General features: G+C 42.8%; 1 protein-coding gene across 1 annotated transcript in view; it reads right to left on the reverse strand.

Annotated features, from left to right (window-relative positions):
* EIF4E3 (eukaryotic translation initiation factor 4E family member 3) overlaps nucleotides 1-15,222 on the reverse strand; it is a 40,906-nt gene that overhangs the window by 18,156 nt on the left and 7,528 nt on the right. Inside the window, exon 2 of the mRNA XM_058288492.2 lies at nucleotides 7,178-7,250. Within this exon, the coding sequence (XP_058144475.1) occupies nucleotides 7,178-7,250 (73 nt within the window). The remainder of the gene's footprint in view (nucleotides 1-7,177; nucleotides 7,251-15,222) is intronic.

Genomic DNA, 15,222 nt, shown 5'->3' on the forward strand with positions numbered 1-15,222 from the left:
TCTTCCTTCCTACAAGTTTGAAGCTGTTATGTTCTTAAAGCTAATCCATTCCTGTAGGTGTAGACCTATTGTGGTGGGACCTTTTGATTAGGTTACTTGAATTAAGGACCTTTTGATTAGGTTACTTCAGTAAGCTGTGGCCCAAGGTGGGCCTTAATCCTCTTACTGGAGTCCTTTACGAGAGAATGAAATTCAGACTAAAAAAAGAGAGAAAGCCACAGGAGCAAGAAGCTGAGGCAACAAAATGTGGAAGAGAAGGGAGAAACCAGCAGATGGCACCATGTGCCTTGCCATGGGACAGAGGAGACCAGGATTGCAGGCAGCTAGTCTTCAGGGAGAAAGCATCACCTGATGCCTTGATTTGGACATTTTTCTCAGCCTTTTAACTGTAAACTTGGGAGATAATAAATTACCATTATAAAAGTCAACCCATTTCTGGCATACTGCTTTCAGCAGCCTAGCACATTAACACACTCCCTTATCAATACTGACCTATATAATACTTTTGCTTTAAAAGAGCCATCATTTCCCATGGATTTTGAAGGCAATCTGATGCCCTAACTTAATCACCTATAACAGCACTATACTACCATCAGGTAGCTTTACCTTTCAATAAGGGACAATGCCAAGGTACTATATTGGCTGTACAAAAGACGATTTTAGCAGGAACAGGAGGAACATTCTCTTAATAGTTTATATATATTTTTTTATGACTGCCTTCTGTTTATGACACTGGGTTTCCATTTACAGAAGAAATAGGAGGTTTCTGTTGTAAGTAAATTTAAATGAAAAATCAATTTATGGGAAGCGGTTGTGGCTCAACTGATAGATCGTCCGCCTACTATAAGGAGGTTCAGGGTTTGGTACCCAGGGCCTCCTGACCCATGTAGTGAGCTGGCCCACGCACAGTGCTGCAGTGTGCAAGGAGTACTGTGCCATCCAGGGGTGTCCCTTGCATAGGGGTGCCCCACGTGCAAGGAGTGCGCCCTGCAAGGAGAGCCACCCTGCACACAAAAAATGCAGCCCGCCCAGGAGTTGTGCCGCACACAGAGAGCTGCCGCAGCAAGATGATACAGCAACAAAAAAATGACAGTTTCCCGATGCGTGTGACAAGAATGTTAAGTGGACACAGAAAGTAGACAATGGGGGAGGGGGGGAGGGGAAGGGAAGGGGAGAGAAATAAATAAAAAAATAAATCTTTAAAAAAAAGTCAATTTATGGGAAATACTAGGTAGAACACAGTACAAGTGGAAAACGGTGGCAAAATCTTGACGGTAAAACCACAGATAACAGGTTTGAGATAGAAGGCTATACAGGAATGCGCTTTTACGGGGTGTAGTGGGGAGGACTTTTTTGTCTTGTGCCAAGTAGGTCCAAAAGATACTGGGGACGAGGGAGACCTCCCTTGCAAATCACATGCAGGAGGGAGCTGTTCATTCTCCCACAAATAAGATCATGTTTCTTCAGAGGCCATGTTCTACTCTGCACTGAACCTATTCAGGATATAAAAATGCATGAGAAATGTGGAAAATAGTTATGAAAGAGTAAAAGGAATCACTAATGGCCTGGAAAACAAACCTAGATGAAAAATGGAATTTTCCAAGAAAGTCAGGAAAATAGGAAATAAACTGTACTTCAAGCAGAAAGAATTAGCATTGGCTGTGATAAGAGAATCCTCAGCAGGGGTCACTGGGTCACCTGAAGGCACACACCTCCATCACTCTTCAGGGTGGAGTAAAAGAAGGAGAATTGAAGGTCCAGTTCCAGAGACACAGCACAATGAGCTGTTTCCGCTGGATGCATGGGCCACTGAGCTCTCCATCTCAATTTCCCCAGCTAGTAATGGAGATAATAATCCTTCCCATCAAGTTCTTCAATTTGCCGAAGGTCCCCAGAGTATTAAAAAAGACAAGTTAAGTCATTACATAAAGCTATCACAATTAACATGATTCTTACATTTTATCAAAGCATATGTGCGGGAAAAACACAGACACATTTAGAGATACATTTTTTTTAGCACTGACAGAGTGAGAGTTAAACAATCAAAATATAATCACGGAACTAAAAAGACAGAGAAGGACAAGAGCAGGTCCTCAAATGACTTTCAAATCAGCACCCAGGCTAGTTTGTTAAGTTCACGGGATATTAAGGATCTTCACAAGCTGAAATCCCAAAAGTTAAATATGTTTTTCTACATAAAAGTGTTAGCAGTGGTGTAATCCAGAGTATGACTGCTTTAAATAAATAACCTAGAAGCAGTGGTATACCATTTTCTGATATAATGCATGACTAAAGAAAGTACAACAAGATGACCCAAGAGAAGTAGGCAAAGGATAGCAGATGAATTTAGGATTATTATTGTGCACTAACATGTGCTTTATTTCATTCTCATAACATGATAAAATCAGTATCACAATTATCCCCGTTTTACAGAAGAGTATACTCAAACAGAGCTCTAGGCTAAGTAAATTATCCAAACTGGGAAGTGCCAGACATGGCAATGCAACTACCCCAGAATCCAACCCTAGGCACCTAACAAAGCTAAGGGGTGGAATCCAACACTACTTTAGTAAAAGTCACCAACACGTGAGGGTGTACGAATTGCCAGGCACTATTAAGAACACATACAGGACATGGAATTGGCTCAATGGATAGAGCGTCCACCTACCACATGGGAGGTCCGTGGTTCAAACCTAGGGCCTCCTTGACCTGTGTGGAGCTGGCCCATGCGCAGTGCTGATGTGCGCAAGGAGTACCCTGCCACGCAGGGGTGTGCCCTGCGTAGGGGAGCCCCACGCGCAAGGAGTGCCTCCCGTAAGGAGAGCTGCCCAGTGCAAAAGAAAGTCCAGCCTGCCCGGGAGTGGCGCTGCACACATGGAGAGCTGATGCAGCAAGATGACACAACAAAAAGAGACACAGATTTCCATGCTGCTGACAAGAATAGAAGCGGACACAGAAGAACACACAGCGAATGGACACAGAGAGCAGACAATTGGGCGGTGGGGGGCGAAGGGGAGAGAAATAAATAAAAACATAAAAAAATGAAAATAAATAAAAATTTTTTTAAAAACTTAAAAAGAACACATACGATCTCATCTCATCCTCCCTTCAAACTTAGGAAATAGACATTATTATTATACTAATTCTACGGACAAGGAAATTGAAGGGGACAAAGACATCAATGATATAAAAGAAATTTCTCATCACTTAGAGGAAGTATCTCCATCTTTTCTTTTAATACCACATCTCCCTTCCCTCCACCATCAAATTAGCCCTTTTAAACATTCTTCCTACTCACACTCCACAAAATTTTTAATACCACAGAGACACAGTATATGTTTATGTACTGTATGTATGCCTGTGCTTTATACATAAAAATAAACTTCTGTACCACCAAGAATGAATTTTCAACCCTCCTGAGAATGTATGCCCTAAAGCCCAAAAGACCCTTATAAAGTAGGATGTTGTGACTAGAAAAGGGGTTCATTTATTAATTTATCATTCATTCATTCACTTCTTCAGTATCTACTGAGTGAAAGGAATCAAACACAAAAGAGCATGGTACTGTGTGACTCCATTTATATGAAGGTCAGTAATAGACAAAACTAATCTACAGTGAAAGAAAGCAGTAGAGTGGTTGCTTCTGGATGTGGGGGGCTGACTGGAAAGGGTACAAGGTAACTTTATGGGGCGATGGAAATATTTTCTATCTTGATCTGGGTGATGAGTACATGGGTGTAGCCATTTGTCAAAATTTATCAAACTGAACACTTGAAGAAATCTGTATTTGCTGTACATAAATTATAGCCTGCGTTCCCCCAAAAGGCACATTGGAGTTCTAATCCCCACTACCTCAGAATATGATCTTATTTGGAAAGAGAGTCATACAGAGAGAATTAGACAAGCTAGAATGAGATCACACTGGAAAAAGTTACACCCTTAATTCAGTACCTCTGTTGTCCTTATAAGAGGAGGAAATCTGTACATGGACAGAAGGCTGAGGGGAGAAGGCCACGGATTGCTGGCAAGCCATTGCCAGAGCCAAGACGGAGGCACGGGACAGATTCTCCCCTGGGGACAGCAGGGGATGCACCGCCCTGCTGACACCTTGATTCTGCACTTCCAGCCCCCATTACTGACAGACAGTAAATTTCTATTGTTTTAAGCCATCCAATTTGTGGTACTTTGTTCTGGTGGACCTAAGAAACTAGTACCGTTGTTAAGAAAGTATGTCCTAGAATGTGCCAGGTCAGAGTACTTCCAATTAGTCCCTGAATTCTCCATCTAAGGTGGAACTGGAAACAAAGGCTTCCTCAAATGCTCAGCATTATTATCAAGTAGGGCCAAAAAAACAAACCCACCCATCTGTTGACTTTACCTGGTCTGCCCCGGGATCCCATGTGTAGCTGATGGCCCCAAGTCAGCTGGGAAAACCTAACATATATCTCAAGAGAGCAGGAGGATTTCAGAGCGTTCACATGAAGACAGGCCTTGAAACCAAGTGCTCTGAGATCTGTAAGCTTGCTGGGAAGAGGTAAACAAAGTTCATGAAGTCACAAAGGGAAAGAAGTAAGGGGAAGCCTTTCCCGGACTCTGAGAGCATCTGTCCCTCTGGGCAGTGGCCCACGTGCTGCCCTGTGACACTGCTTGTACTCTGGAACAGAAAGATTATTCACAGCAGCACTGTTATTTGCTTTCCACTTGCTTATGTCATCTGCCTTGCTAGATCAGAATGCCCAGTGGTCAGAACCTGGCTTACTGCCCACAGCAGCTATGCACAGCACCTTACAAATGTTTTAAACCATATTCCTGGGACAGCGTAACTATGAGATACCGAATTTTCTGATCCAAATATTGAGACGGGCGTCTGAAAAAGGATTTTTGTGATACTCCTGCATGTGAGGAGCTGCCTAAGAATCAAAGTAGAAATGTCAGGCTATTGGAATTTCTAAGACATTAAAAGATTTAGGGGCTCACCAGAAAACTAAATGAAATCTGGCCCTTCTAGAAAATTCAGAACCTGTGGTATATGTAACTATGGAGGTGAACTCAAAAGTGTCATTTTGTGGCCAGTCTCGAAGCCAAACTCAGCATGTAAATGCAATGCCTTCCCCCCAGCGTGGGACATGACACCCGGGGATGAGCCTCCCTGGCAACGAGGGACGACTATCAACTACCAACTGATGATGCAACTGGAAAATGACCTTATACGGAAGGTTCAATGCGGATCAGCAGAATATCCATGTCTACATAAAATACCATGACTTTAAAATGCTGTTTGACCTAAAGTAAGGGGGAAATGGAAAGGAGAAATGAGTTTATATGGCTACGAGTTTCTAAAAAAGAGTCTGGAGGCTGGCAGAAGGTTTGCCCTCATGCACAACTGAGCAGAGTCAGAGAGACAGATAAAGCAGATACAACCCCCAGATATTGGTTCCTTTGAGGGCTAAAGAGACCCACGGGAGTTATGGTCATGGCCGATGGGGTTAACTACCAGGTCAGATGGCCCCTCTTTGGAAATGGTGTTTATGTGTGATGAATCTGGACTCAGATGGGATCTCCCTTCATAAGACTTTCATGCCAATGTGCTGGAGGTGCAGTTAATGTTGGGGTTTAAGATATATTTAGGGGATTTGAATCTCTGGACTGACAATGTGATAGCCAGATCCTGAGCCTCAACAGACTCCAGCACCTACAATCTGATTTATTGGACTCACCACACTCAGCTAAGATGGAGTTGAAGAAGGACAACTACCACACCATGGAGCCTAGAGTGATTACAACTGAAAATGGGAGGATTGCATCCAGCATCCAGGTGGAATCTGACCCTCCTCTTGACATAGAGGTGCAATGGACACAACCAATCCAATGTCCACATAGAAGAGGTGGCATGGGAATGGGAAAAGTGGACATAGTGGACGAAGGGTATGGGGAAAGGCAGGAAGAGATGAGAGGTGGAGGCGTCTTTGGGACATGGAGCGGCCCTGGATGGTACTTCAGAGGCAATCACCGGACATTGTAAATCCTCACAGGGCCCACTGGATGGAATGGAGGAGAGTATGGGCTATGATGTGAACCTATGTATATGAGGTGCAGAGGTGCCCAAAGATGTACTTACAAAATCCAATGGATGTGTCATGATGATGGGAATGAGTGTTGTTGGGGGGGGGAGGGGGGGGGGTGGGGGATGGGGTTGAATGGGACCTCACATATATATTTTTAATGTAATATTATTACAAAGTCAATAAAAAATAAAAAAATTAAAAAAAAAAAGTGTCATTTTATCTGTAACAGAGTATTGAACTAGAAGAAGGGAGAATCTTGATAGCATTTGCTTTTGAAGAAAATAAAAATGTGATAAACTAAATAAACCAGTTTTTAAAAGAAATCTGCACCCTAGGTATTAGAAAGAGAAGGAACTAATAGAATCAAGGGTTTTATTTGCTGAGAACATGCTATGTATCAGATATTCTGCTAAGTGTATGGTGTAACAGTCTTATTCAATCCTCACAGAAACCCATGGAAATATATGCTATTATTATACCAATTTTACAGAAATAAAAGGGGTAGGAGTTGATTCCTGCCCAACTTAGGATGATGGAATTGGAATATGAAGAAGGAAACTGGGCTGAGACCCTCTGCTTTTACACTCAACACTATAGTGTGCTCCTCGCCTTTGTAAGCCTGTGGAAGGTTCCACAGCTGCTCACAGATGGTAAACAGAGGCACAGAGAGGGAGTGGCAGGGCTAGAGTTTGATTAAGGATCTGAACAGATGCCTTCAAAACCTGCTTAACTAAAGCACAGCCTGCTTCTTGCACAGGTCTACAAAATGTATAGGTAGTAGATAAAATTTCAACAGCTCACCAAGAGAAGAGCAGGCTTCTGTGTGCTCAGCCGGCCTTGGGGGTGAACTCAGAAGAGGGCCACGATGGACCTGGGAGTTATGCTGAGCAGACCCCCAGGCGGGGACTAGCAGCACAGAGGCAGTTTGAAGCTGGATAATTGATTACTGTGGCTATGCCACCCTAACCTGGGGCATCCCTGTTTTGTTTTTTAATTTTTTAATTTATTTCTCCCCATCCCCTTGTGGTTTTTCACCTGCTGAGTTTTTTTTTTTCAATAGTATTTCGTTTGTGCGTATGTGTATGTGTTTTGGCATCCTGTTTTGATCTTACCTGAACTGTTTGTACTGTGTAGATTTTCTTCAGATTTGATGCACACTCGGCTGCTGTGGCACCAGGGAGGGATCTAAACAAGCATAAATAAAAGAACAAACAAAAAGGAAACAAACAGCTAGTCAATGCTCAAGAAATATTCCATAATATAATTTTTGTAGGTCTTCATAAAAATCAGGTTTAAAGCCACAGAACTGGACATTGCTGGGATGCCATTTAGAATTTAAAGTGCAAAATTCCTGCTTTGTGAATTAATGTGCTTGCATCTCCTAAAAATAATAATAATTTATTTTGTAGAAATTAACCAAAAAAAAAGGATTTTGGAAAGGTATTGGAAACTTTAAAATGGCATTTTAAAAAACAGAATAACCTTGTAATAACCAAGCATTTTGTCTAGGCCTTCAAATAAGAAACTGTTCCTATTATACAGATGACAATGAAAATGCAGTATCCTGTCCTGGTTGTATGCTTGAAAAACTGAGGTACCATCTACTTGTTGGTTCTTTGGTTATAAATATCCATAAACTCTTGAGAAATACAGTGACCTTTGCCTGCTTTAAGAAACATTATTACTAAATGTCAAATTTGCTTTTCCAAACAATTTTGCATGTGTTTCCAAAACAGTTGCCTTTAGAAAATACTTTCACTTATTTTCTCTGGCTCGTTTAATTAGCTCTACTGAACTTTGTGGCCAGAATACATTAATCTTTAATTTGCTATATGTTCCACTAGATGGCAACATACTACAGTTTTATTCACCATAATAAAATCATGCACAATAACTGGCTTTACCAAGCGCCATTTCCTAGGAATGAAGGTTAAAATGAGGTTCTCACATCAGTCCTTAGAAGATACGACTCACGAACCCACTGCCTTTTCTTTCTCCCTGCCCTGCATCCGCAGTTCCTGCTCAAGAATGTTGGGGTCCAATTACATCAGGCCTAAGATAATCATTCACCACACGAATAACGCTCAGAAAGCCCTGTGCTTGGTTGCTAGATGAAAAATAAGAGACTCAAAGCCGACCTAATGGGATCTGAAATCTAGGAAAGGAATGCTCTGTACTAGCGACTAACCCCAGAGATGCAGTCCTGGGGGCCCTCAAGATGCTGGACTTCAGACAGTCTTTAATAAAAACACTGCGCGCTAGACATGCGTGCAAAACTCACGCCAGCTCACACGTAGAGGGGCGGCGAGCGGAGGGCCTTGGGGTGGGACAGTTAGAGGAGGCCGAGTTCTTCCGCCAATATTCCTTCAACTATGGGCCAGGGAATGCTCCGTACTCTTCAACCTTAACAGCAAGAACGCGTTCATGAACAGGCTCCCTCGTGGAGGTCAGGAAGGAAGCACAATGAGGGATCAGCTTTGGGGCAAGTAAGGGACCTCAGTGGGCGGGGGAAGTCCCATACATCTACACTTAAAGCACTGGATTTATAACTCTTTTCTTGTTTACAAATTTGCCAGATTTTTAAAAAAGCAAATCCCTTACCACCACACCAAGATGGCATTTTGTTGTCCAAAATGAAGCCTAAAATAACTAAGTCGAACAATAAGGTGAAGGGCTCAGTCAGCACCCCACCAGTGATAGCGCCTGCCCGGGGAGAAAACACATCCATCCGCCTGTGTGGACCCACTAGGCTTGTGGCAACTCGAATACTGACATGAAGAAATATTAATTTGCTATTTAAAGTGGCTTTGTGTGCTCTTTTTTCCCCTTAAATTATAAAGATTAGAAGGCCCCGTCAAACTCTTTCTCTGAATAATTTTTCGTGTGAAAATCTATTGCTCTTAAATGAGAATCTGTTTTTTTATTCCAATACTGACATTTCTTCCTCTGAAAAGTTTAGCTGATCTCTCCACCAAAATGTGCTCCGCAAATAAATCCTTGGAATCCCCAAAGCCCATAGGAGAGCATTTACAGGGCTTCTTCCCAAACCCGGGGTTAGGATCCAACAGGAAGAAATGTATTTGCATTATTTTCATTTTTAAAATTGCATATTGCAGGGGGGAGCGGATGTCGTTCAGTGGTTGAGAGCCTGCTTCCTATGTATGAGGTCCTGGGTTCATTCCCTGGTACCTCCTAAAAAACAACAACAACAAAAACTGTATATTTCCATCTTTTAAATTTTTCTTTCAATTTATGATGGTTTAGAATGAGTATAATCTGAATTTTCACCTGACATAGCACTATATCGGTTTAAGCAAATATAACATGAAGATAATACTATTTAACCTAGAAAAATCTTCGATAAACATCTGTTCTCTATGCTTTTTTTATTGCCTCAGTCTCTATGTTTTAGTCTTTTACTCACATTCTAGTGTGGGAGTCAATTATACAAAATCATTTAGGTTCCCTTACTTTCACCAAACAAGTCTTCTGGGGGAAAAAAATCTAGTTTTCAGAACCCAAGAAACAGCGTAGAATGAAACAACTAGAAAGTGCTTATTAGTGTAAAACAGCAATGTCAATAGCTCATATGTAGTACTGAATACCTGCTAGCATGCTCAGCATTTCACTTGCATTATAGAATTGAATCTTTGCAACATTAATATTATTTATCACTTTTTTACAGATGAGCAAGCTGGGATTTAGAGAGGTCTCATAACTTGCCTACAGCCACAAAAACAGGACTTAAATACAGGTGACCTGTGATTTCCAGCTCTTCATCCCTCACTGCTGAGCTGCTCAGTCTAGTCATATACATACTTAATATTTTTTAATGGGGTTTTGCCACTGACTGTTGGTGTGTAGTTCTCAAGGCCACCATTTTTGCTGAATCCCATTTTTAATTCAAGATTGTGTCTATATGACTTTCTTAAAGGAAACAGTATTAGAACAGTCTTCCCAATGAAAAGGTAGGGAAGGTCCTCACTAAAACCAACAGGATAACTCTTAACAACAGCTTCACTGATACATTAACACCGAGTGATGCTGATGCGCTGGGGTTTGAAAAGGAATGGCAGGTTCCACAGGCACTTCTTAATGGAGGAAGTTGGACTCTGTGATCCTAAAGGTTCCTTCCAGATGCCAGACAGTTGCGTGACTATCCAGATTTCAAAGTAGCAAACAATTTGGTACTGATGGTACCAAATGGATGTTGGCTGCAGAAGGAATGGATTCTTTGGCCAGCCAAATCTGATTCCAACTATGCCTAAAGCATCCATATACCTGAACCTCATGCCTGAACCTCAGACATCTCAAGCAAAACTGGGTGACATCAGCAGAATAAATTTTCAAAAGGCAAACATGCTGAGATTTTCAGTCTTGTAAACAGGTCAGTCTGTACTGGACTTGGGGATTCAGAGTTCAACCAAAGCCATATCGTCTACTGTTCCTGTTTCTTAAAGTAGCAGAGCAGGCCAGTTCATGGCAAAGCTGCAGCCTTGGCACCAGGCAGCCCTGCTCTCTTGACCCTGCTACTCTAACTGTAGCAATGGGAAGGAAAACGCTTGTATCAGAATCTTCAATGAAAGAAAACATTTTTACTGATATCACATATTCAGTATAGTCTCATGGCTTTAAAAAATCATTTTATGATTTTGCAAACTCATTCTCTAGACCAGGGGTACTCACGTCGGGATAATGTTGCAATTTGGCAACAGCTGAGGGCATTTTGGCACTATCTGAAGATATCTAAGGTTGTAAGAACTAGGGGGATAGTACTGGCATCTAGTGGGCAGAGAGGCCAGGGATGCTGTTAAAGATCCTAAAGTGCACAGGACAAGCCCCTCCACTCCCACCCCAACAAGGAATTACCCAGTCCAAAATGTCAACATCAAGGCTGAGGAACCCTCTATAGATATGTATTAAATAGTCTAGAGGATTTATAATTTATTTGATCGACAAAGATCCACTGCCCACCTCTTACAGCTGCTGGGAACACAGCTGTGTTCATTCTAGACAAAGCCCTTGTTCCCATGGAGTTTGAGTTCTAGAAACTGGCACCTCTGCTCTTTGAATGGCACCCTACGCTTCTGAAGGCAGAGAAACAACATTCAGATCCATTTTTATTTGCCTGGGAGTAGGGAGGGAGGAGAAAAAGCTAAGAAAGTAGTATACGTGTTGATTATGACCATACTTAGAATAATTCATAGCCAGAACTGTGGGAAACCACAGATCCAAGGAATGATGACCTGTTTTCACCTCCTCTGAATTCTATGTCACCCTCCCATAGCACACGGCTAGAGCTGAGCACACAGCACAGGAACGACAAATACCCAATGGATGGACCAGGCGAAGGAATATGAACTGTCCCACCTGTTCCCCTTCTGATGTAACAGGACTGATAGAATAAGGGCTTCCTTTTACTGAGCATGCATTCTATGAAGAGTTATGCATCTGTTAATTCTTACCCTTAGAGCTACCCTGCTAGGTTGATATCATAATCCCCACTTTACAGATTAAGAAACTGATGCACAGCAAACCTGTGGCAGGTCTGGGTTCTTCTGGTCTGGCTCTGATCCCATGACCTTCTTATTGGATGAAGTTGCTTGCAAAAGAAAACCAAACAGTCTTTCTCAGCACAGGTGCTCACAAGCCCTCTTTTGGCAAATACCTCTCCCATTCCTTCTTATTTACTCTCTCCCCAGGTTCCTGCCTGTCATCCTTTCCTCTACCATCCTTCTAGCCACGAACATTGTTGGGAGGGAGAAGGAGAGATGCAGGACATGGTTTGACATGGCCAGAATCCACAGCAATAACAATATTCCAAAACGTGACACAAGTAATACAGTTCAGGAAGAACACACCTACAGGTCTTCGTTTTCTGGGGTTGGACATGGAAAGAAGATAATATACCAAACAAAAGCCACCGACGGGCTGGACAGGGATGCAGGAAAGCACAGGGGTTAAGAGCCTGCGCTTTGGAATCAAAAGACTGAGCTGAATTCCCTTCCCAGCTCTGCACTCACCAGCTGTGCGACAAAGCCTGATTCTCTCTGACCTTCACTTTCTCTCTGGAAGCATGGTCTCTACCTCACAGAGACTCATGAGCTAATGCTCTATCAAGCATTTCAAGCAGTGCCTGGCATTTAATAAGGCACTGCTGCCATTATCATCATCGTCATCAAAGAGACGAGAATGAAGAAAAAAAAGCCACCAGAACTAAGAGACGCTCCCCCCATCGCTAAGCGTGTAGGACAGAGCAAGGACCCTAGTAAGTGTGAGATGTTGCATGTACACCCAAGTATCTTCTGTAGCCATCCTCAGAAAGGAAAGCCTGTCAGGTACTAGTCTCTCTGGGCTTAAGGCCACAGCTCAGGGAAAGCTGCTTCTTCTTGGACTTAGCCAACCTAGAATCTGGGATGATTAAGGCTGAAGTGGGACCCTTCAAGGTCTGCCAAGTAAACAACTAGTGCAAAAATGTCAGGGGAGCAGTTTACGTGACTTAAGATCAAAATTCCCAACACCAGTTTTATATTACTCCTGTGTGTCTCCAACTCAATAATGGACTAACAGCAAATATGTTTTAGGATTCTCTATGGAAAACTGGTTAAAATTCCTTCTCATCAGGGAGTTAGGAGAAAACAGGAAGTCCATTAACGGTGGACCACCTTTTTTACGTGGTTTCCAAGCACCGAAGCAAGTATATGTACAAATTTAACGTGCTAATTACAAAGCAACCTTGCTCATTAATCTAATCACTTATCTATGTATCTGTCCATGAGACAAAACTGGTTTTAGCTTAATTTAAGCACTGCAGTCTCTCTCTTATTCAAGAAATACTGACTGAGCCCCAACAATTAAAAAAGACTATTGTAGCAGTTTGATTTAATTGATGAGTTCCAAAAAGAAATACTGAATTATGTTTGTAAACTGACCTTTTCCTCTGGGCATATGAGAGTATATTGGATTCAGGTTTGCTTGATTAAGTAATCAAGTCAGTAGGGCATTGAGCCCCTGCCCTTTGGTGGGTGGGCACGAGCAGATAAAAGGAATGGCAAAAGACAGAGTTGGAGGAATTCTTAATATTAGGGTTTTTAATGTTGGAGTTTTTTCTTGTCAGCAGCACCGGAAAACTGTTTCTTTTTGTTGCATCATCTTGCTGCATCAGCTCTCCATGGGTGCTGCACCACTCCTGGGCGGGGTGGACTTTCTTTCATGCTGGGCGGCTCTCCTTACGGGGTGCACTCCCTGTGCGTGGGGCTCCCCTATGCAGGGAACACCTCTGCGTGGCACGGCACTCCTTGTGCATATCAGCACCACGTGTGGGCCAGCTCCACACGGGTCAAGGAGGTCCTGGGTTTGAACTGCAGACCTCCCATGTGGTAGGTGGACGCTCTATCCATTAAGCCAAGTCCGCTTCCCTAATGTTGGAGTTTTGATGTTGGAGTATGATGCTGAAGCTGGAGTCCCAGGGAGAGACAGTCCCATTCGCCTGATAGTCTACTGCTGACCTTGGGGAGAGAGGCAAAGCCTAGAGAGCCTCATAGTCTACAGCTAACCTTGTGGAGAAACTAGAAGAGCTGAGCCCAGAGGAACCCAGGAAGCCTGAACCCTCGCAGACATCAGCACATGCTCCAATCCATGAAAACAGACTTTGTTATGCTTTATGGCCTGGTATCTGTAAGCTCCTACCCCAAATAAATACCCTTTATAAAAATTAACCAATTTCTGTATTTTGCATCAGTATCCCTTTGGCTGACTAATACAACTATCATATCATATGCTTGTTGCATATATTATCTCATTTCATCCTAATTAAAACACTATGAGGTAAGTAATAGTTCCAACTCCACTTTGCAGATAAAGAAACTAAAGTCTGGAAGTAAGGAAACTTGCTCAAAGATACTCAGCTGGTCAGTGGCAGAGCTGAGACTTGAACCACAGGTTGCCTGACAGCCTTGTTCTTAGCCACCAGCCTAAAACAGAACACTTACTGCATGGCAGATATTTTGATGAGCAGTGTGGATACATCTCTGTCCCAAACATGGTCCCAACCCTCCTGCAGCTTACAGACTTAATTCAGACTTTCCAGGAATCCAAACATGCATTCCCCATTAAGTCCACCCATAAAGATATGGCTGCCGCAGTACAGACTCATTAATTAAAGTTCATGGGGACAGAGGTCTTTGTAAATATCTACTAAAATGATCTGAATAATTACTTGGTTAACCCTTTGTAGGCAATGGCACCAAGTACAAGCCACCTGGATACCTGAAATGCTTCTTACCAAAAAAAAAGTGAAAAGCTTCCCTCAAGCCCTGACTGCATCCTTGCCACTCAAAGTGTGGTCCATCAACGAGCAGCAGCACCTGGGAGTTGGTTAGGGCTGCAATCTCAGGCCACCCCAGACCTGCTGAATTGGAATGGGATTTTAACACATCCCAGGTGATTCATATGTACTTTAGAGCTGCAGATGGGCTAGCCCACACCATCTAAATCAAGTCATCACAAGAAATGCTAAGAACTCAGGAAGTAAAATGAATTTAGCATCACAAGAAAAATGTAAAAATCACTAATCTCTCACTGCTCTGACCCAAAAAGAGATTACCAAAAGGGATGATCGGGAAGTGGATTTGGCTCAACTGATAGGGCGTCCGCCTACCACACGGGAGGTCCAGGGTTAAAACCCAGGGCCTCCTGACCCATGCGGTGAGCTGGGCCACGCGCAGTGCTGATGCATGCAAGGAGTGCCGTGCCATGCAGGGGTGTCCGCCGTGTAGGGGAGCCCCACGTGTGCAAGGAGTGTGCCCTGTAAGGAGAGCCGCCCTGTGCAAAAAAAGTGCAGCCTGCCCAGGAATGGAGCTACACACTGGAGAGCTGCTGCAGCAAGATGATGCAACAAAGAGAGACACATATTCCCGGTGCTGCTGACAAGAATGCAAGCGGACACAGAACACACAGTGAATGGATACAGAGAGCAGACAACTGGGGGGAAAGGGGAAAAGGGAAAGAAAGAAATAAAAAATAAATCTTAAAAAAAAAAGGATGATCATTACAAGTAAGAGACAATCCTATAAAGGTGCTTAAAAATCTTTGCAAATTTTGAAGCAGAGGATCCTTGACCTAATTATCTCCCATGAAATTGGCCCTAAATTTCCTT

This window comes from Dasypus novemcinctus, chromosome 26 (assembly GCF_030445035.2).
Source record: "Dasypus novemcinctus isolate mDasNov1 chromosome 26, mDasNov1.1.hap2, whole genome shotgun sequence".
NCBI lineage: Eukaryota > Metazoa > Chordata > Mammalia > Cingulata > Dasypodidae > Dasypus > Dasypus novemcinctus.